The sequence below is a fragment of the Pseudopodoces humilis genome, chromosome 4 (genome assembly GCF_049639895.1).
Source record: "Pseudopodoces humilis isolate 2021_Gansu_Grassland_sample_001 chromosome 4, ASM4963989v1, whole genome shotgun sequence".
Classification (NCBI taxonomy): domain Eukaryota; kingdom Metazoa; phylum Chordata; class Aves; order Passeriformes; family Paridae; genus Pseudopodoces; species Pseudopodoces humilis.
The window spans coordinates 31,305,305-31,328,640 of record NC_142203.1 but is presented as its reverse complement, the minus strand read 5'-3'; the positions used below and the strand labels follow the sequence as shown (position 1 = coordinate 31,328,640).

General features: G+C 40.0%; 1 protein-coding gene across 1 annotated transcript in view; it reads right to left on the bottom strand.

The window, feature by feature from the left end:
- Positions 1-7,399: 7,399 nt before the first annotated feature.
- The window catches only part of CPLX1 (complexin 1), a 105,191-nt gene continuing 89,254 nt past the window's right edge, over positions 7,400-23,336 (bottom strand). The window contains exon 4 of the mRNA XM_005532413.3: positions 7,400-12,208. Coding sequence (XP_005532470.1) covers positions 12,011-12,208 — 198 coding nt within the window. The 3' untranslated portion in view covers positions 7,400-12,010. The remainder of the gene's footprint in view (positions 12,209-23,336) is intronic.

Here is a 23,336-nt window from a genome sequence, read left to right as displayed (position 1 = left end):
TCCTTGGAAAGCAATTTATAGCACTTAGACTGCAAAGGCTGGTAGTTTCCCAGTGCTGTCTGGCTCTCCCTTCCATTAATCTCAACATTATTTGTACCACATTCTTCCCACACTGCTGCCTTGCAGTGATTAATGTTACAGCTTCTATTTTGGCACGAGGGTATGCTACAGTCACACGGCACCCATGGCTGCAGGAGTGTGTTTCTCTAGAAAGTCTCATTGCAGAGGGTGAGAGAGTAACACAGTCATGTTGAGATGATGCTTGCTCACTCGACCTCAGTGCCACTCAGAATCACCTTGAACCTAAAGACCTGGCTTTGGATGCAGGGAATTTTTTGTTAAGACAAATCAAAGTTTTAGGCATTGGAGGGTTTTGTCAGATAAGTATCTCTGATCCCACTGGGAAATGGTAAGAAGTGTGCATTGTTTGATGAATCAATTAAAATTAATTTCCCCACAGCCAAGCCATTTTTGGGCTTATTAATATGGGTAAATTTCTTGTTAATCTGTCATTTTTCATCACTTTAATACCATCCCAAGAGCATGGAAATCTTAGTATAGTTAATCCTCTTGAAGATGAGAGTTGTTGCTTTTTTTCCTCTCCCTTGAACATGAAGGTCTTCCTTGGAGAAGCATAAATAGAGTTTCTTCACTGTCAACTGCCAAAGTCTATTGGCAATAGCAAGGCAGTCTGTGAAAGATGTAAGCTTAAGTCTCCACCAATTAATGAACCAGAGCACTGTTAAGTGCCTGCAGAGACCTAGGGTGGACAAGAGCCAGACATTCTCTGCCAAACAGCAACACACTAGGGAAAAGTGGATGTGCGTTACCTCCAAATATGAGCTTACAGATGTGGCTGTTATTTTTCTTATTTAAACATACCAGGGTGACTGCACTTAAAAATGTTGCATGAGTCTGGGTGAAGCCCTCACTCTTGGTGAAGAAATGGAGCAAGGCTGGCAGAGAAATATACTTCTTAAGCCTACCACTCACAATAAACAAATCCTAGGCTCCTAGGCAAAAGGAACTGAATTTTACCTCAAATGCAAGGAAGCTCCATGAGATTGAAGTGTCCTATTTAAGGGAAAGGATCTCTTTTAAATTTCCCTTTTTCGACCACTAATACCAAGAAGTTGGAGAAGACCCCAGGTTCTCAACAGACATATTGATAACCAAATAATCAGGATGGCATTGGGGAGAAGGAAAAAAGTACAGAAGAAGAAAGCAAAGTGTGAAGATTCTGTATGCTGTCACTGACCTTCTGTGTTCCAGTGACAGCTGGGGAACCTGCTGGCACAGTGTGCAGTTTCTGGGGATGGTCTCAGAACAAATGTGGACATCAGCTTGCCAAGCTGCCAATGAAGGCCAGGCTGTACGGTCTGCTCCACTGCCTGAAACTTAATCCTCACCACCTTCTTTTCTCCCTGGAAAAAGCTTCTAGCATGCTTGACATGGTTGGCATAAAGTGAAAAGGGAAAAAAAAAGTTACTAATCCTGTGATTTGGAGGTAGTGAGGGTGGAAGTCCCAGCTTCATATCAATAGACACAGAAGGAATGAATCCTGCAAACACGGCAATGGAGATATGAGTCATTTAATGCAAGGGCGGAGCTGGCCAAAAGTGTTTTCACCTGGAAATTCCTCATTCTTTCTCTTTCCAGGTAAAAAGGAGAGGTTTGGAAAGCCAGTGGTTTGATATGTAGGTCTGGGATTTGGAATAGGCCATGTGTTTCTTTGTGATCACTAGGCAGAGCAGGAAACAGCTTTCTTTGCTAGGCAAGGAAGGCAAATATGTTTTCTGTCAGAGGTTAGTTGACATGAGAGATCAGCAGACAATGCTGCAACAGGAAGCTCTTCCAATATTTCCATATCCAAGCCCTGAGCTTCCCCGGTTTATGAAACCTTTCCCCTGGCAACAGCAAGTCCTTCATTCTCAGCAAACAGGAGCACTGCCAAGAGTGACTGTGCAGAGACTCACAAACTGCAGAAAGGAGAGGTATGTACCCTAGTCTTGTCTCTCCAGAACATTTCAAGAGTCCCTCAGCTTTGCTGAGCAGCCATTCCCTGTTCCATAACATGCCACATCACTATTAACACGTTTGTGCCCTTCCTCACATCTTTTGCTTTTATTTAGTCATAATATCTGTGTATCCTGGAGAGAAGCAAGACAGGAATTTACAAGCTAGGGCAGTCAGGGCTTAAGAGGTCTTTTATGGTCATCAGTGGAGAAATGTGTCTTAGCACAGTAAGCCACATTCTCAATGCAGTGCTCTCTCTCTCACACTCATTTCTGCTCTCTTGACCAGACAATCATCTTCTGACACAGGAGATCTGCTGGGCAGTGGGCTCCTGGCAGGCCTGTGCCTCTATCCCAACTGCAGCTGGTACTTGATATCTGAAACCTTGGATGCAGCCCAGCCTGCTTCCATGGGAAGCTGTTCTTCACTGGAGACTTCCATCACCTGTAACAGTGACCATGACCAGTCACAGGACTGTGGAACATCACTCATAATGAACTTGGCTTTTGTCCTGTACCTAGCATTGCTTTCCATGCTGACTACAGCCTCTCTTGGACCCTCACTCAGAGCTACTAATGAGAAAGAGTCAGGAAGCGGGTCTTGCAAAAGTTTTGCTCTTGGTTATCTCTTACATTATGTATTAATATGTAAACCATTTAGAGTTTTATTCTTTATCAGCTTTGACAAATTTTTATTTTTAAAAAAAAATAAAAAAATTTGTCTTTATGCTCTTCCTGGAAGATCCTTGGCCCTGACTTGGAAGAAGAACTCATGTAGAGGTACTTGACATTCTATTTCTGCTGAGACTTATTTTTTGAGTGGAAAACACTTATAATCCCCGAGAAATAAAAAACTCCTAGGTGAAAGATGGTCATTCTCTGGTCACCTTTAAAGAGGCTTAGATCGGCTCATGCAGAGGAGAAAAAAGTCACCAACAGGTTTTACCATTAATGAACATTTAATTGTATTGAACTGACTGTGTCTCCCCTGTTTGCTAAGCTTCTCTAAGGGAGCACTCCATGTGCTCTACTACTTAAGTATGGAGTAGAATCTGCAGCAGGTAAATAAATTTCCATCTAAAAATACATGTATTTAAATATGTGACTTTCATCTAGGTTGCTCTAATTAATATTCTTGGTGTTGTAACCTGCAGCAACGTTTGGTAAGTGATATCTTTTTAATCTGTTTCATCTCATTGTTTCCAGGAGTCTTTCTGACATAGATTCCTTTGATATTATTGACATCTGTTTCAAGAGTCCTCAGAGAAGCCTGTTTATGTAAAGAGCATGAGTCGTGGTGGAACAGCTCAAAGATAGCTCAGTATCACAATTCTCACTTCACCAGCAGCTGAAAACGATTACCTCTGTTGCTCTAGCCTCCCCTACTCAGGCAAGTGAACTAGACAATGGGCAGTGTTCTTTTTGCTGTGCACAAAGGTAGATCTTCACAACCTGTTTTTGTGCATGACTTTAGTGTTCATGCTGAGCCATCCTTCATAACCACAGTAGATAAGAGAACTTGCAAAGTCTCTATATATATATAGGAAATTTCCACTAGAATATTCTACTCTCATTTTTCTCCTCCAAATGTGTGAGTGCAAAGCTCTGTTGAGTTGACCAAAAAAACAAAAATCCCAAATCCATGAGCAATTACCATCTGCTTGCCCATTATTTTAAATGTTTTGTGGGCATTTTATTTTTCCTCTCTTTGTCATAGCCTATTAAGCTAGTCTGGCTCATGTCCACACTAAAAAAGACTGCAGTACCACAAAAAAAGAAATTATCTTATTTTTTAGGTAAAAATATGAGATCATTAGGAGTTTCCTAACAGTATACTATAACAAAATGTGAAAAATTTCCAAATGTCTTGCATCTCATTTCCATTTAGCACTGTGAAACCAAATTCTTTATTTAATCATCTAAATATGAAGGGCTTTCAATCTGTAACTTGATTGTCAGTTGGCAATGCATGTGTTGGAATTTCTTTAAATATTACTTTGAAACAGATAATAATGGCTTTTGTCCCTGAGTGTCCCAGATGGATATTTTTGTCAGTAGCAAGATAATTTTTCAGAGAATCAATCTCTATTAATCTATTTATTTCTGAGTGCATTCACTTTAAAATGTTCAGATTTAGTCTGAGATTCCCGCAGCATTCTCCTGGTGAAACCATGTTTCCATGGTGCACTGTTCACAGGTGAAAACCCGCCAGGATGGCCAGGCCCAGAGAGTGGCGGTGGATGGAGTTACATCCAGCCAGGCACCGCTCACAGGCACGGCTCCTCAGGGCTCAGTTTTGGGGCTGGTCCTCTTCACTGATACCTGGGTGAGCAGGTCCAGAGAAGGGCAGTGGAACTGGTGAAGGGTCTGGAGCGTTTTTCCTGTGAGGATCAGCTGAGGGAGCTGGGGGTGTTCATCCTGGAGGAAAGGAGGCTCAGTGGGAAACTTATGAATCCATAGCTGCCTGAAAGGAGGGTGCACCCAGGTAGGGGTGGGTCTCTCCCCCAGCTAGCAAGTGACAGGGTGAGAGGAAATAGTCCCTGGTTGCCCAAAGGAAGGTCTAAACTAGATAATGGAATAGCTATTTATTTATTTGACTATTTATTTATTTATTTATTTATTTATATGTTTCCAGAAGGAATTGAAGAACACTGGAACAGACTGGAACAGGGAAGTAGTGTCTGGAGTGACCATTCCTGGAAGTGTTCTAAAAACGCCTGAATATGGCCCTTGAGGACACTGTTCAATGGTAAACATAGTGGTGGATCTACATTTATGGCTGGGCTTGATGACCTTAAAAGTCTTTTCCTTCTATGATTCTATGAATTGCCATGCTCAGTCTTCACAAAAAAAAAAAAAAAAAAAAAGAGGTTTCTTTGTGGCTGAGGGGTGAATATCTAATGAGTATCTGCTCAGGTCCTGATAACTGATTACCCTGAAAATTTGTCTCAATTTCAATAATTTAAAAGCAAGCTTTTAGATATTGGGTTTGTATGTGTAGGAAATTCACATCTTATCCAGCTATGAAACTTATAGTCCCATATCTATGCACTGGCTTCAGGTTGATAACACAGATAAACAAATTTGAAGTGATTGTACACATAATTTGGCTATTTTCAGCAAAAGTAAAGTGAAAATTGAAACAGAATATGAAGTATTAATACCTTAATTACATTTCAGTACACATTCTCCCTTTCTGTACAGACTGGCCCTTTTTCAGTCTGACTTTTTTGACCATCAGCTGACAAATTGGAAAAATATGTTCTATTTTTCTATAAAAATATATTTTTTTCATTAAAAATGTAATAGAAATGAACTATGACTTCAGTCATACAGTTGTTGTTTGTAATGATCCAAACCTCTCATAGCCCAGCTGAAATGTTTACCACATAGGTTTTAAATAAATTCTTTTTAAATTCAGAATATGCTCAGCTGCTGCAGCTCAAGGTTCCCAAATACAATGTTATACCTGACCCTCTTATACAAAAATAGATTTTCTGAGAAAAGCAAATCTCAAATGAAAAAATTGTTTCCATCTCACAGCACTATCAGAATTCAACTTCTCAGTACCAAAGGCTCAGGAAAGCATGGGTGTTTGACATCACAAGTTCCAGCCATTTGTCTTTTTCAGATATATTTTTACCACCTATCTCAAACTGTCTGTAAAATAACAGGTGACAGGCTGTAGCAGAGTTATCTTCAACAAGGAATACCCCAATGCAGTTACATTCTTGATGTGAGGGTTTTGGTAGGTTTTTTGCTGCTGGTGGTGGTGTTGATTTTTTGTTTTTTTACTGAAAAGGGGAGGGTAATTTACAGAAGATATAAAAATCTCAGTTGGGATTTTTTAACTGGGGATGTTTATGGTTGCCACAAACCTCCTGGGATGTCAATATACAGAACAGCATCATACCAGCATTGTTCAGTAGCCTTAATTCAAATCACATTTTCAGAGAGAGCTTTATGGACCCTAGATCATCCATGGCACTTCAGGAAGAAAATTAAATTAAGACATCAAAATGGACCACGATGAGTATCTTCGTACTTAGATTTTCATTAGGAAGTTTATTATTTGCCCCAGCTATGTAGTCCATGCCACCACTGCTGTCAGTAAAGAGAGGGAGCTTCCAGTAGGGCTAATAATTTCATCCCAGGATCAGTGTTTGAGAAATAAATCACAAATGCATCTTCATAACTGGAGTAATTTTTCATTCCAGAGGCCCTCATGGTATTTTTCTTATTATTTTTTTCTCCTCTAGAGAAGATTTTACCTTACAAAGTGTACTTCTAAAATGGGAAAAGGTAGATTGCACCAGCCTAACCACTGGAATTTATCCGGGTTTTTTTGTTGTTGTTTGGTTTTGCTTTTTTTTTTTTTTTTTTTTTTTAGTAAGAAAGCAGCAGCTGTTTAAAAATAATCATTTACCTCCATTACAAAATGAAGCCTGTCAAAATCACTTGTTTTCCTTCTTCCATATCTAGTTCTTGTCCCCAGCACTTGTCTGATATGATTGCTCTGGTTCCCATAAACTCTCTGTTTCTTAGGGAAACTGGTGAGAAGTGTTTTCTTGCCCTGTTACCTTCCTCAAACCCAGACCTTGCCTGGAGCCTGAAGTACATGGAGACTCTGCCCTTGAAGTCACAGTCTGCAGCAGCAGCATTATTGTGTGTTAGTTTTAGCAGTGCTTTAGTTTAGTTAGTTTAGCAATTTTAGTGGGCTCAGATTCCGAGTAGGTGTCCTGGCATGTAAATATGTGTCGATTCTTCATGACAGTCCTGTGGCTGCTTCTGTAAGTAAAACACCCCCAAAAAGTGAAATGATCAAACAGTGGTCCTAAGGAAGGGTAGGTAAAAAGGGTAAAAATCAGGTTTTCCTATGAGATGTGTGGTAATATTTTTTTCTAAAGTGATGCAACGTTCTCATGCTGAATATAACAACTAATGATTTGTGCCTGGGCAAGAAAAATGAGGGTTAGCTGTATGGAACTTGCCATTCAAAGAGTTTTGTATATATATCACAAATTCTGGATCCTGAGATACATTTAGTGTCATTGCAAATCAGTGTTTTACATTTTTTATCTTAAGATCCAAACACATTGTCACTAAACCGTAGCTAAATGTCTGTGTTTCTTTCAAAGGAGTGTTGTTCTGCTCTTCCTAAGGAAAGCTAATTCCTAGTAGCAAAACTTATTTAAAATTTGATAATGACCTGTACACATCAAATGTCATCAGTGTTTTTGACAAATGAAAAAATGAGCATATTTATTCAAATAACATCCATGTTGCTCCTCAATTTTGTTACCATTCTGTTTGTATATGAGCAACCATGCTTTGATTTCCAAATGTAGCCTGGTAGGAATTTCACAGGAAAGCATTGCAAACAATTTATGAAATCACTGGGTTTTTTTATTGGCTGTGATTCCATTTCAAAAGAACATCATACCATTTACCCACATCATGCAGGAAAAAATACCAGGAAAATAACAAATTAAAATCACATTCACAATGTCTCTACTTTAAATCATCCTCAAGTACTGCATGCATCTGAAAGAAAGCTGGGGAGCATTTCTACTAGAAAATGCATGACTAAGTTAAATTTTGCTCTGTGTGTGTGAATGAGAAAGAGAGAAAACAGGCAATTTTTTTAATGACAGTACTAAAACATTTTACTAACTCAGTGCATGAAGAAACAGTTATCTCAATAACATATATTCAGAACAAATACAGACAACTTTCAAATACAGAAGACGTTACATTTAGATCACAACAGCTAATTTCTAACAATGCTTGTTCTAGCACAAAAAGCTTGGCAAAAAGATGTATTCAGCAGCACTGGCATGGTCTTGATGAAGGAGAGAGGTTGGGAGGGATCTAAGCCAATGTATGATACTAGAAATATAGACAGAGGAGCTCCAAAGTGATTAAGCACATGATCTTATATTTTGTTTTATTAATTTTAAACATAATAGTAGCATTGATAATTAATATTGCAGTCTGATTTCATATGGCTTTCTCTACATACAAAGGTGAGTTCACAAGGTCAATGGCAAACTAAATCATTTACCCTCCAAATGTGAAGGCCCTTTGACTATTTTTTTACTAACCTGTAAGGTCTTGGAGCTGTGAGGGAAAATGACTGCAGTGTCTAGCCAACAACCTTTCTGTGTAAATAAAAACTAGTTATAAAACTAAAATTCCTCATTTACCTGAGATTGAACAGACCAGTGATGCAAATAAAACAATGTCATGAAAGACAAAAAGATATTCAGAATCCAAACAATGAACCATGCTTCTCTTTGGTCTCTTGTTTAAGTGCTTCATCACCTGCCGTAAGTGCCAAGGGGAAAAGTGTGTGAGACAGCGCTTCTGACCTCCAGACATGAGTCAAAGGTGTCTGTGTCCCTTGTTACCAGTTCTGAGTAAGGGAAATAGATGGGCAGAAGAGAAGGGAGAGTGCCTTGCTCTCGAGTCTGTTCAGCATGGCTTAGGCACTTTGGGACCGTGGAATGACTTGAGGAAAGGTCCACCTTCACGCAACTGGCCAAAAGTTATGTGAGGCAAAACCAAGCAAATCTATCCAGTACCTATGGTGGATCTTCTGTCATGTTTCTTACGGCAAGAAAAGGAAAATGAGAACTGCCAGCTCACACTTGGATGAACTCTCTGCTGTCAATGGAGGAAGGGCTGCTGCAGGTGTGGCCAGCTGAGATAACAGAAGTGATGAAATTGCTAAGCTGGGAAGATCCCACAATAAAAAAGACTTGGTAGACACTATTTAACAAACCACCTTCCCCTTCCCTCCTGCTTGGTGAGCCTGGAATGAGGCCTACCAGACTCAGTATAGTGATCCTATGGCCCTCTTCAGGGGTTCAATCCAGGTGTTCACTCAGCTCAGGAGCTCAGCTCACAAGGACAGTATTTTTAAGTGTTCTGAGCCCAGGGATAGCACTACCTGCTTAAGAAATTTGAGTACAGTCTACACAAGATCCTGACTTAGGCTGGTCATTCAATGCCACAGCTACTGAGGCATAATTATCTAAAAAAGTACTAAACATACTTTCTCTTCTCCCAGTCTTCTCTGATTTCCCCACCTTCCACAGATGTGTGCACAAACATGCACATCAAGCTGCCAGAGAGACTGTGAAAACAAGCAGCATTAACATTCTGAAAGGAGAATGATAGGCAGAAAATTCTGATCTTACATCGGGAACAGCATTTGGTTGGATGAGGAAGGGAATCAGTAACAGGGGCTAGGGAAAGGTGAGAAAGCAAGTGCTAGAGGAAAGCCAAAGTAAAGTGGAATAAGCTTAACTTCTCATTTGTTTGTTTATTTGCAGAGTTCTCCAGCACAAGGCCAGGGAAATATATGAATGGACATGCTCATTTTAGAGCAGGCACATTTCTGCTCTTATGTAATAGAGGATGAATGCCACAGAGATTAATCAAGGCATTTCAAAAGCATTGATGTCTGTATCTCAGTGATCCCGCTAAGGAGATCTAGCAACCAATGAGTGGCTGAAGCAAAGAGCCAGGCTCTGCCTTTAAGCTTTCAGGGATGTTGGATACTCTGGCAGAGAATCAAAATGAGCTGCTGCCCTTGTGACAGAAAGAGAGTTTTCAATTCGGTGAGATTTACTTAAACAGCCTCAAGTTACTACTTGCTGAATTTTCATGGGGTGAGTAGGACATTTCCTAGAAAATAGTAAATTTCCACATTACCATGCTGTACCCGAGCACTGATTCACTGATTCACAGAGTGCTCTGGGTCATTAAAAATCTCAGGAGGGAAGCAGTCATCTTGTTTTAATTGAAAGTTAGGGGGAAAAACGTCCCATTGACATTATCCAATGAGTAAAACCTGACTTCTCCTTCCTCTGGATAGACCTTGGCAGCTTGTACTTGAACAAACAAGGCTTGTTCCTAGATCCAGCCTGAAACAAGCTGCATCTCTATCAACTTGTTCTGACTTGCATATCAGTCAAACCTCTTCAGCCTCCACCTTGGATTCAATGGAAGGTTATGTTTGAAATTATTTGAGAAGAAGCGAGGACTATAACACCTGAATAAAAATTGTGCCAGAAGGGCATATTATATTTATTCTCTTTCAAAATACTCTTTTCCTATTACAATAGATGCTACTGGAAGGTACAGAGCTCTCATGCTCAATTTCTTAACCATGGTACAGATTTCTTCTGCTTGCCTGAAAAGGTGATAAATGTCTTCTAAAATATCTTATTCAGGAAAATACTGAGATGTTTGCCTAAACTCAGTTACACCGAACCAGTGCAAAGAAGATCCATTTAAGTAAAACATTAAATTTAGCTGCATAATGAATTGTCTGATAGTATCCCCCTTTCCATTGTGAGCAAAAATAATGTATTTGCTTTGAAATCTCATTCATGTACTTGGGAAATTTTTGCTGTTCCCAGGACAGGGACAAGCAATGCTAGTTCTGCCAGACACACCCTGATTCTCCTGACAAAATTGTGGGACTGAGATGGCATGATACTCTCACAGCATTGACTACAGAGACCTAGCCAGATGCAAAAATTCAGGATTAGCTCTTCAGATGAAACGCCAGATATCTGGTCATGAGAACCTGTGTTCAAAGTAGGTCTATCTATGTATTGAATATGTGTAGGTATTGAAAGTCAACATGTCCATTAGAATTTGAATTTTCTTATGCAATTATGTGATATGTACAGTGTTTCATTGAGGAGACTTCTGTATATGTGTCTGCAAAAGGCCACAAAGATAATTGTGAGAAAAAAATCTTCTCCCACCTGCTAGCATCAAGGGATACCACACACTTCTGTAATATTAATTAGCTCCTGCACAGCACTAGAGAAGCATCCTCACTGTATGTCTTTAGAGTAGGTAGAGACTGAAACCAACATTTTACAGTTGCAGAATCTCAGTGGGGCAGAAAATAAGTGACCTCCCAAGGCAATGCAGTAATTTAGCACAATAAACATCATGGATATTTATGGATCTGCCATGACTAACATTCAAGCCACAACACACTCCCACACACTGCAGGAAAGGGACAGAGCCACGACAATATGCTGGAACCCAAATGTCCAACCTGCAAGCACTGGATGGTTGAATACGGCAGAAAGAGAAAGATTGGTTAAACACAGCAGCAAATACCCTTGTCATTGGCTTCAGAGGGGTTGGGGAGGTCCTCTACCAGTGCACTGTACACGCTTCTATGGTTTCAGCTCTCTCAGGCAAGTGCCTGACCAATTTGCTCATTCAAGGTAAATGTATGGCTAATTCCCAAAGTAACATGACTCTTGCTTAGATTCTGAGGCATTTAACTTCTACAGCATCTGAGGGCAGATGACTCACTTCTTCTACAATTCTGAGTGATGTCAGCTGTGTAAGTCATGCATGATTTACTTTCCAAATGATCTTTTATTTATGTCACGGATAGAATTAAAACAGAAAAGCTCTGCTTTCATGGCAAAACTGAGATATCCCTTCTGAGAGCAGATGTGCTCAACAAAAAATGGCTGATGTGACCCAATCAATAGGAACATTATAATAATTATTAATTATTATCAATAATAAAAATAAGATAATTTAAAAAATTAAAGAGGCCACTGTTCATATTTAGTGAACACTCCTTCTTGCATTGGATGGAAATGAGATTGTTCCTTTCCTATGCTTGATGCGCAGTTGCCTTATTTAACATACATAGTACTATGGCTTATAATAAAAGTTGTGTAGTCTGCAGCTTTTTAATCTTTACATCCATTCAGAGGCATCTACTGGATGTGACTATGTACAAAATTAAGGAATGGATGAGTCTTGGGGTGGAGGAAAGGGAAAGAGACAATTGGAAGGGAATGGGAAGCAAAGGGACTCCTAGTGAGCAGTAGAGGGCAGAGGTGGGGAGGACTGCAGGATGAATGGCAAGATTGTAAATCCCCATTGGGCAAAAGAGAAATCCTTTGCAGTACTGTTTATGCCCATCTAACAGTCTGCAGCTATTACTTCTTGAACATGTCCTGCAGGGGCCCTGGTAAGTATTTGATGACTGTGTCTAGGATGCTCTCTTCTTCTTCCTCCTCCTCATCCCCACAGCCAGGAGGGATCGCCTTCTTTGGGCGTGTCAGACTCCCTTCGGCGTTAGCTTCCAGTGCAGCCTGGGCCTCTGCTTCCTTTTCTTCCTTCTTCTTTATCCCATACTGCAGGGGAGAGATAACACATTGTCTGAATCATAATATGAGAAATAACACATCTGCTGAGACAGGAAGGCTGATGAAGCCAGCCATTGCATGTGGTGCCTCATATTCTGCATTAAGAACATCACATAGTCTCATTTTGCTCTTTTACACAGACACTAAAAATATCCACAGTAACAGCCCTCCCCTAAGTATAGCCCAGTGGATGGATAGCCTTCACAAGACAAGATGCTGAGATCACTCAGAAGTAAGCACAGGGGAGAAACTGGGACTGTGCAGACCCAGGGGGTCTCTAGTAAAGGGAATATAAGCTCTGTGTCAGTAAAGTGTTAGGGTGGCATTTTACTGATGTCGATCCTCCTGTTTCCTCTTAACAAGTCTGATGGTCCATCATCCGCAATGATTTTGAAAGTCCATCTGCAGCATTTTATAGTTTATAGATGTGGCAAGACTTCAGGGAAAAATTAGTTATCAATAAAAGAAAGCAAACAGGTCAGGACAGACAGTGAAGACAATAGTTTTAGATATTCTCATGTGGAACATATCCTATATCATCCATCCATGTTCTCTTTGTATAAGTGGGACAGAAGGACCTCTGTGAAAATAAACCATCATGAGAAAATAAGCTGACTCATACTGTTTGAAGAGAAACATTCTGAACTCTGTGAGTAGAATGGGTACTTGAAATTTGCTAATTCATGCCACTAAGACATTACATGAGTAACCAGAATCTTATTTAATGATATTACATTCAAAAGGCTAGATTTAATACAGGACTAAACATATGCATATGCTGCTCTTCCCATAAGTTTGCAGTGCTTCAGATTAAGGTATACACAATAAAAAAAATAAATCAACTCAAATTGTCACATGCAAACCTAGAGTAAGAAGTATACCAGCAAGCTATCCTCTGTATTGTCAAATCATAGGATGGGTTGGCTGGAAGGTGCATTTCAAGGCCATCTGGCACAAGCAGTGAGTAGGAACATTTTCAGCTAGGTCAGGTCAGGTTGTTCAGAGACCTGCTCTGTTTATTCAGATCAATTCAAATTTCCCAGACTGCTTCCACTTTTTTTTTGATGGCAAATGGAGGCTAAACTTTCTTGGTACTGTGATCGTGATGCAAACTCAGGAAATGTCCCATTTCTCACTGCTTTCAAGGGTGCTTGTGGTTCCCAGGCTCACAACTCCCTGTCTGGCAGCAACATTCTTCTGCTTATCCTTTTTAGTTTTTGAAAAGCCACCTTCATGGCTGCTCACTATCAGCTCCTCAGCCACCTCACAAGCACCTGCACAATTGCATACAATTCATTTTGCATGAATATGCTTGAAAGTAAAATTGAACAAAAACTAAATATGACTTAAAAAACATTGAAGATTAAGTTGGTACCATGTACTCAGTATTTTCAAAAACCAATAAAACCTTACTGCTGAATAGACATTAATTAGATGCTATTTTTATTATTTTTTCTTTTCATTTTTTCCACTTCTAAGATTAGATCAAATTGTTAACCAGTAAAACCAAAACTGCACTGCTGCTCTCATGACTTCCTGATTTCAGAGGGCGTGACTTTTCCTCCTAAACATTTCTGAGCAAAGGCATTATTTTTGATTCCTTTCTCCACCATCATTTATATCTAAGATGACAGCTGGCAAAGTTGAAAGCAGTGGTTTCAAAACACTCTAGTTCTCTCAATAATTTCTCCCATGCCAAAATGTTCATTAAGGACGTTTGTCTTGAGATTTTTATACCTACTGGGTATAACCTATACCTACTGGTCACACCTGATTTCATGGGAAAGATATTAAAGACAAGTGGTATCTCCATCCACATGTGAGACAAGGAAAGAATTTGACCAGCTTGTAGTTACAGGGCTGTACACCACAAAGGAGATTCAAGACAGGACCAGCTACCACGCAGATGGAGTGACATACAATGTTAGATTGTAGTCAGTCTGCACGGCTGTGCTGACTCCACTCTCGCTCTCAGGCCACAGGCAGATGTCTCTAGGTGATTCCCAGTGTAATTTGTATGCAGCTTGTGCCTTCCTTTGGCAGCTAGAGGAGAACAGTAAGTAGCGGAGACAACATAAATCAGAGTAACACACAGGTACCCTGCATGCTTGCAAATCCTCCATCTCAAAGCAAGTATCAGCTCAAGATGTGATGATCATCTAGCTGGATGAATAAACATCCAGCTCACAGGAAAGAGTGGACCAAAACCAAACAGTTATGAGAATTCAGTATTATCTTTTAAATTTGGTGGCATTTTGTAATGCTTTGCATTAACAAAAATGTAAGCTGTGAAGATTCATAGGTGAATAAAATGTCATACTTTAGCTTTGAAATTGTTTCAGAGGAAATAAAATTATAGAAAGGAAAGTCTTATTCTAACAAAAATTTTAAAATAGTCTACACATGAAATCATTCTGGTGAAGTTAACAGATAATTTTTAAAAACATGACTAAAAATAATCTTCTTGGTGCTCTGGTTTTTCTGAGGGCAGGAAATACTTCATTACTTCCATAATATTTGAAGGATGAGAATAGTTTCATTTTTATTCAAGGTTCAACTCCACAAAATTTAATATCTGAAGCTGTATCATTACTAGCTTGGCCTTCAGTCACATATTCATGTCTTCTACTATGCACAGAATTATGGACCTAACCCAGGAAGATACTGAAACATTTTTAGTATGTGTAACCTCTTGCCACTCCTAGAGTTATTACTCTGTGGCCACATGGGAATTGTTGTCACTGGGTCATGTTATCATGTTAGAGAAGTATTGTCAGCCTGGAGTCCTCAGTCATCAGGTGGGAAAAGTAGGGAAAAAATACCTGGGCCCTTGGCTTAACCCACACCCACGGACTGTCAGGAAAAAGACCAGACTAACATACTAACATACAACATCAACTTCCTCCCCATCTCTTTTCTTCCCTATTCCTCCGGTTTTTCACAAGGCAAAGTAGGTGCCTTTCTAGAGCTAGAAACATTCTGGAAATTTGATCTAACAACAGTGAGAGTGTCAGGGAGAAGAGGACTGTTGAGACAACGGGATCTGCAGCCTAAAATGTGAACCTACCATAAATGTAGTTACAATTTCTTAAGACAAGCCAACAGTTGCTACTAAAAATGAACACGTTTATCAAGCAAATATCTAGGCCATGGAATGAATAAACAGTAATATCATAGTTAAGACACTTGCAGAAGTAATGGTGTATCTTTGGGTCAGGAGTGGAACTGACTCTGCAGGTAAACAGCTGCAATCAACGTGTAAGTGAGCAGCTTTCCTTGAATCAGATTTGGAACTGCCTGCTTAGAAACAAGTGATTTATCTGAAAAAGCTAAAGAACAAGAAAATGAGGTTTGTGGGGGGATACAAAGACAACTCAAAGACTATATGTTGGGATCAGAGAAGTCAGGAAAAAGCTCTTCCTTCCAAGGTGCTCTGAGAGCTTGAGCTCAGTCCAAATATTGCTTCATATGAAGTAATACTGCATGAAATAATACTGTGTATCACATAATGCTGAGCTTTATCTTCTGGGAAAAGGTTGGCATGTGAATTATAGTGGTTACATTTCTCTTCAGGTAATTTTACTTCACAGAGGTTTTGCATAGCTGCAGGTAGTACTGAAACTGTCTAACAGCTGCAGCAGATACAGCCATCTTTAGAATGACTATTTTATTTACTAGTTAAGTAAATAGCTACTGAAAAGCTACTAAGAGATTTAAATGCTTATTCCTTATCTTGCTTCCTATAAAAGTTATGGGTGTCTATACTAACAGCTCTGTCTGTTAAATTTCATTCATATTCTGAACATCAGTACAAAAAAAGAAAAAAAAAACATTCAGCCAGACTTGAAAGCATATGGTTAGAAAAGACACTGGAACAACATGCACATCATTTTATCTCAAGAGTTAACTTGACCTGAGTAAGTCTTTTTCTCTGAGACTTCAACCGTTGAAAACCTCTCACGTGTTCTGGAACTTAACTACCCTTTGCAATTAAAATATTTCTCTTCATGTCTAATGTGATTTGTCATGAAATACCTTAAAAAAAAAAATCTGGAAAATATGCAGCTACTGCAAAAATATTTGTCTTTCATCTGTCCTTTTGGATATTATTTATCAATTGTACAAAATCCTTATTTTTCTCTTCCATTACCAAAGAGAACATCAGCCCAATTCAGATCTTAATGCATGGAATTTTTCTGCCAGGAATATATGCAGGACTTAAACAAATCGAGAGCAGTTGGTAGAGTTCAGCACTGACCTTTAGTTCCACAACTGTGAGAATCTAGGGTACAGAAAAAGACTCCTCTTTTATTTGCTTTGTACAAACTTGGAAGTCTTTCTACATGATTTCTTTGGTCTCTCTGTGAGTGAACAGGCTTTCAAATACAGGAGGTGAGGGTGCTGAAACCCAAAGCCCCAAGGATACTGTTCTCACCACTGTTTAAAGCACAGAGCCTACTTTGATGCAGATCTGCCAAAAAATGTGCCCTGGCTTTTCTTTCACCTCAAATCTGCTGATTCCATTTTGTGTTAAATTTGGCTCTTTTTGCTTGTTTGTTTTTGTTGGTCTACTTGTCTTTCTAATCAGTTCATTTATCCTGAGAGATAAATATATATATATTTTATATATATATATATACACACATATATATATGTATAATAATATATATATATTTTATTTATATATATATATATTAGAGAGAGGTTTAGTCCCCAGGAAGCTTCTGGGGGAGCCTTTTAACATATATGAAGGGAGGACACTCTCTCAGGTAACCCATTTAAGTTCAAGGTCTGCCATGAAGTGTTAGAATTACACAGAACCATTTCAGGCAGCTCAGACACACTGACCCTACATAATCTGTGTTTCCTGAGGAGTAATGAACAAAGAACCACAACCTGCCACATGGGCAATCATGCAAATTTCAAGCCGTGGCAAGGAATGAAAGGTATAAGAGAGAATGATGGGTGTCTCAGCAGGGTGTGTGGGGAGCGTGGGTGGGGGCTGTGTGGAGTGAGCGTAGGTGTGGGCATTTTCCTGTCTCTACATGATGCTGCACACCTCTGCTGACCCTGTCAATGTCTTAGTGGAAGAGAGCTGATTAATAATGGAAAAGAACAAGGCGAAGTCTTGGCAACCGCAGTCCTAAACTACATTGTTCAATTGCATGTGAGCCAAACAGGAGCACAGCTCAGGAGAGAGGTGTCAGAGAGAAAGAAAGGAGGACAATTAAACTTCAGGTAGGGGACACTTGAGATACAAAGGCAGGACCTCATCTCTCCTGCACAAGATGTTCTGAAACCATCTTCTTGGGGTTGTCAGAATTTTTCAGGCAGTTTTCCAGCAGCAGTTATTTGTAAACCTGGCTCATGTCCTTTGAATCCTTTACCTCATCCAAGGTTCCATCTCTCCATATGTTCCCTGTAGCTACACATACCTTGCTACTCTGTGCTAGCTCAGTCTTTCATCTCTGCCAAAATCACAGCAATTCTTCTTGCATGACCTGTCTTGTTTCAGCTGTTCAGTCTTATCCCCCTGTTTCTCTCAGGGGGCTCCCACAGCAAACACAGAGGCCTACAGGTTTTCTCTTGCACCACAAACACAGATCAGATGCAAGTGCAGATTTCAAAGGGCTCATCTGATCTTCATCTGCCTCCCATCAGCATCTTCTGGTGACACTGGGTCAATCTAGCAGTCTTTCCTTCTCCCCTACGGCAATATTGCTGCCTGAGAACCACATCCCTGGTTTCCATTCCAATTATCTGTGGACCTGCAGAACAATCTGATAGGAATATCCAGTGCCCCAAGAATCCAAGGGTAGTGCTACCTTAAACAATAGATATGAAATTTGCTTTTCTGCGGCTCTGCAACAGATGGAGTGCAAGATAAAGCACTGCTCTCTGGAGGAGATCAGATCTGTACTCAACAAGCTTTGTTTGTTTACTTTGATTGTAAACAACATCGTATCTGTCCACTGTTGCTATTTGAGTGAAAAACAGAACTGCATCAGGTTCCTGATTGCAAAAGCCATCTCTGAATTTTCTGCAAAGTCAGATCAAGCAGAATCATTTTATTGGTTTCGGTGGAGACCAGCTCAGACAAACATAGTTAAAATAAAGGAAGAGACCTTGCAAATATCTCCAAATCACCCCAAACCTCCTATAGGCAGGAACACCTTTCACTAGACTAATTTGCTTAGAGTCCCATCCAGCCATGGGAGAGAGAAGAATCATCTTTGTGACACTCCTGTTGGACTTGCTCCAATAGGTCCATGTCCTTCTTATGTTCAGGATCCCAGAGCTGGACCCAGTGTTCCAGGTATGTCTCAAGAAAGTGCAATAGAAGGATAGAATTACTTCACTAGATCTGCTGGCCAAGCTGTTTCTAATGCAGCCCAGGATAGGGTGATTTTCTGGACTGCAAGTGCACATTGCAATGCCAAGTCAAAGTTCTCATCCACCCTCAAGTGCTTCTCCTCACGGCTGCTCTCGATACATCCACTGCCCAGACTGTATCTGTGCTTGGGATTGCCACAACCCAGGTACAGGACCTTGCACCTGACCTTGTTGAACTTCATGGGGTTTGCACAGCTCCACCTCTCCAGCCTGTCCAGGCCCCTCTGGATGGCATCCCTTCCCTCCAGCGTGTTGGCTGTCCCACACAGCTTGGTGTTGGTGGCAAACATGCTGAGGGTGCCCTTGATCCCACTGTCCATGTCACTGACAGAGGAGTTGAACAGTGTCAGTTCAACGCCAAACACTGAGAACAGCACTCATCTCTGGTGTCTGCTTGGACACTGAGCCTTTAACCACATGTAGAATACTAGAAGACAAGGAGGCTAAATTTTTGTGTCTCAAACACTGATAGCCCAATAGCTGTGGAGCCAACCACGTTGGTAATAACAAACAAGAATTGTTGGTAATAACATGCCATGGGAAAGAACAAGACATGGCTGGAGATGGGGGCCATGTAGAGGTAAAGTGCAGAACTTTTCCAGAACAAGAATCCTTGTTCTGACTCCTGTAAAATAAGCCACACACAGCACAACACAAGCACAGGAAAGAGGTAAAGAAGTGAGTATGGACTGTAAGAGGGAAACAAGAACACCCAAGATCCCTGACACTGGAACCTGTCCCTGGTGATTCCTTCCCCTTCCCCCTTCTCCTTCCCCTTCCCTACCTCCCTTCCTCACTCTCTAATTCATCTCTTCCCTTCTCTCTTCCTTTTCATCTCAACCCTTTACCCAAAATCCACTGCCATGTGCTTATATGGTAGGTCAGGGGCTAACTAATACCAATTTCCATGCCAAGTGTATAATTTACTAATAAAACACTGTCAGTTTTTGTGGACCCTCTTACTTTTGTTGTCACTTTTGACTACAAGCATTTTTTAATTTTGCATGCTCCCTTCCCCTTAAGGATAGGACGTTACAGCAGAGACCTTCGTGCCCATCCAACCAATTCCTTAACCACCAAGTGGTCCAGCCATCAAATCTGTGCCTCTCTAACTCCTCTTGTTTTGTCCCCATGCTGGGTGTGTTTGCAGAGAGGCAGATGGGAAACACATTTTGGATTAATTTACTGTGTGTGCTGACTCTGCCGAAGCAAACTGGACATTCTGCTCAGTGCCCAAGTCACTGGACTATGCTAAGTTTTCCCACTCAAATGCCCTTTTTTCCCATTACTACATACAGGCAGTATGAACTACAATTTGTGAACAAATTTACTACTCTTTGGAAACTAACCCTCTGAGAAGAAACAACAGACATAGATATTACATACCACGGATTTTTCAGAATACTCAGCAGAAAATATGTTTTCATTTTCTCTGTGCTTGCAAATATGTTTATTTTCTTCCTTTTGTGTGTGTAGCATCCATATAAAAACAATGCCCTTCTGCAATATGGTCAGCCTCAGTGAGAGGGAATGAGGTCTTGAAAGCTTCAGGAATGGAGATAATCAAATTACTGCTGACTAGCAAAGTTCTTCCATCTTGTAATCAGATATGAAATCTGCAGAGTTAAGCAGAGAATATCTGACTCATGAAGAAGAGCATATGATCAGAGGCTCCAAAATACCAATTTTAGGTACCTGGAGGGTGGACTGAAATCAGTGCACTGACTCATGACCACAGAGCTCAAGATGAGTACAGTACATACTGTAATCATAAACCTGCTGGGCCCTGTGGAAATATCTCTCCCCCAGAATCCAACTTGCAGCTTCAGTTAAGAAAATCTGGGTCAATTCAATTCTTCAAAGCAGTTAAGCAGGAAAAGAAGAAAGAAAATTTACATATTCCACAGTAACAACTGCAGTTAAATTGCTCATAAGTTCCAGTGAAAGTTTAGATTTGCTCCATGATCACCAAGATGGGGTCAAGCTGCAGAAGGTTCCCATGAGAACAGAGGCATTTTCCAGTGATGCAGAGCAGGTGCACACCTAACCAAAGCAAGTACTGATTTCTTGTGTTTCCAAGTCTACATTTAGTTTTCCACTAGAAAAACTTCCCAGAAACAATGACAGAGTCCTGGAAATGGATAAATGCAGTTGCTTGTATGAGTTTAGAAGAATTTATGTTATAGCTATGTATCTGATAGCACAAATAAATCCACAGGATATATCTTTCTTTATGCTTGTGCCACATGGGGTATAAGCTGCTCATCCTTCTTCCTGCCTCCTGCATTTATTTCCTTTGCCAAATGAAAGCCTTTTTTTTAGTAAAGGCTGGTAAAATTATTTCCCCAGGATACTGAAACAATTTAGATTAGACACAACAATTTATTTTCCATAGCCTGTGTTTGACACATGTGACAGCTCTTTTTTGTTTTGGTTCTTGTTTGGTTTAGGTTTTTCTGTTTTGCTTTCATTTTTACATTACTAAATCTCATTTTGAAAGCTCTAGTCCAGTCAGTGTGTTTTTACAAGAACCTAATACAAGCACTCCAGAGGATAAGGAGTGGTTCACCACAGGATGAGGAGTAATATTTTTTCTTGGAGTGCAAAAAGCATGATGAAGGTCCAGATAACTGCCAAAAGAAATATGTTTGTGCTCTCCAGGGCAATGGGGAACTCATTGTTAGCTCATGAGGCTTAAAAATTTGTTATTATCCTGCCTTACAAGGTTTGTTCTTGGTGGGGTTCAGCATTTCATTGCCTTATTGATCACAAACACTTTGGCAGATTGGAGCTTGAAGCCAGCTGAAAATTCAGAGGTTGAGCCCTAAATGGCTGATTCATTTTAAGTTCAGCTTTCAGTTGGTAAACTGTGAGCTCTCTGTGTCTCATCTCTGCAAATACTTGGGAAGCCACAAAAGACAGATTTTTTAAAAAACAGTTTCTTATTGTCAGTTTTGTTTCTAGCATATTGCTAGAACATTTCTCTGTGCACATATCAGCTATAGCTACTATGAAACTTTAGGTACTCCTTGGCATCTTGTAGTACATTAAAAAGTGCTCATGAACATGTAGGATGGTGTTATCAGTAGAATAATAGGTTATCAGAGCTCATCACAGTAGAGCAAGAAGGAACTTAGATTCTGGAAGCAGCACCCCTGTATGTGACTCTATGTGAAAGCATGCTCCAGTTAAATTTGTGTTCCCTAGTGTAGTCCAGCACTGTGAGGGACAGTTTCATTCAGCTGTACTCTTCTACTAGACAGCAGGTTCAAGGGAAGTGAAAAAGAATTTTCTATCTAAAAAAATTCAATGGATTATAAACATAGACTATTACACCAAAAAAAACCAAAAAACAACAAACCAAAACCAGAAGAAGAAGAAAAGAAATTAGAGGCCCAGGTATAAAAGTAGCACACATATCACTACTGCTGAGAATTCCAGGAACTAACCTGGGAGCAAAAGAGGCCCTTAGACCAACATTTAGGTATGCATCTGCATTTTTTTTCAGCTTTCTGTGTGACCATATGGGAGACAATTAATTTCTTCTTAGTGAACAGAGAATTTAAGTAAGATTTACCCTTCTAAAGGGGCTACAATGAATCTTCTCTGAAACACAGTCGTTGCTTACAACAATGCATACTGAAATAGAAGTTGTTTCTGTGCCATTTATATTATACTGTCCTTAGCAACTCCCCTAGGTTGAGATGAATTTGACAATAAACTGCCTCAAATTTTCAGTAATAATTTTTTTTTTCAAGTAACCTACACCAAAGCTGTAAATGCTGACTTTGTTGACAGCACAAGAAGATAATGTAATTCAGCAATAGTATGAGATAAGGAAAGATTAGTTAGGTGATTATCTTTAGTCCTTGCTTTGAGACTATTTAATTGTTGTCATCAATTCCTTGGGGATTCTACTGTGTGGAATAAATCCTGCCATTGCAGCTAGGATCTAATTAGCACAACCACACTGCTGGTACATTTGTGGAGACCAAGGAATTGTCACAAACTCTGAGCCAAGACTCAGTAAAATCAGAGGTAGTAAGTCAATTAGTTTCAAACCTTTGACACACTCTCCCCTCTGAAGTACTAAGAGTGTTTCTCAATCCCATTAACTGGCAAGTGAGAATTCTAACACCAAAATGCTTTAAAAATAGGAAGAAAACTTTTGACATACAAAAGAGAGAGTAGGAAATTATGAGTGTTAATTCATATGCTGCAGCTTTTCAGAAGGGCATGAAAAAATGAAGGGCAAGTCACTTCTTTTTCTCTAGCCCTTTTTTAACTGGCACACCAGTGCCTCTTCCTTGCATAATTGGAGGTAGTCTTCTTGCTTTCCAAGAGACTAGAGATGACATGTTTGTAGTGAAAGCTGGTAAGGGAAAATATCTGCTTCGTCTTAACAATTCAACCAAACAGCAATAATGGTGTTGAAGTGAGACCCACTCAGTCTGTATAGTGTTGCAAGGTTGGGTTGCTATGACAAACCTGAAGAACTGTTTTGAACTGTGAACAGCCAAGGCATAAAAAAATCTCAGACCATTGCAACAGCAAACAACTAGCTTGGGCTGATAGCTCAAAACCCATTCTGGAGATGAGGTGCACATTTCTTATTTCCTCTGTGTGGAATCAGCTGTTGAGCTTTGTCCTTTCTCTCAGCTGGCCATGGTCAGAGAACAAATGTTTTGTATTGTCAGGGATATGTGAGCAGGAGCAGATGGAG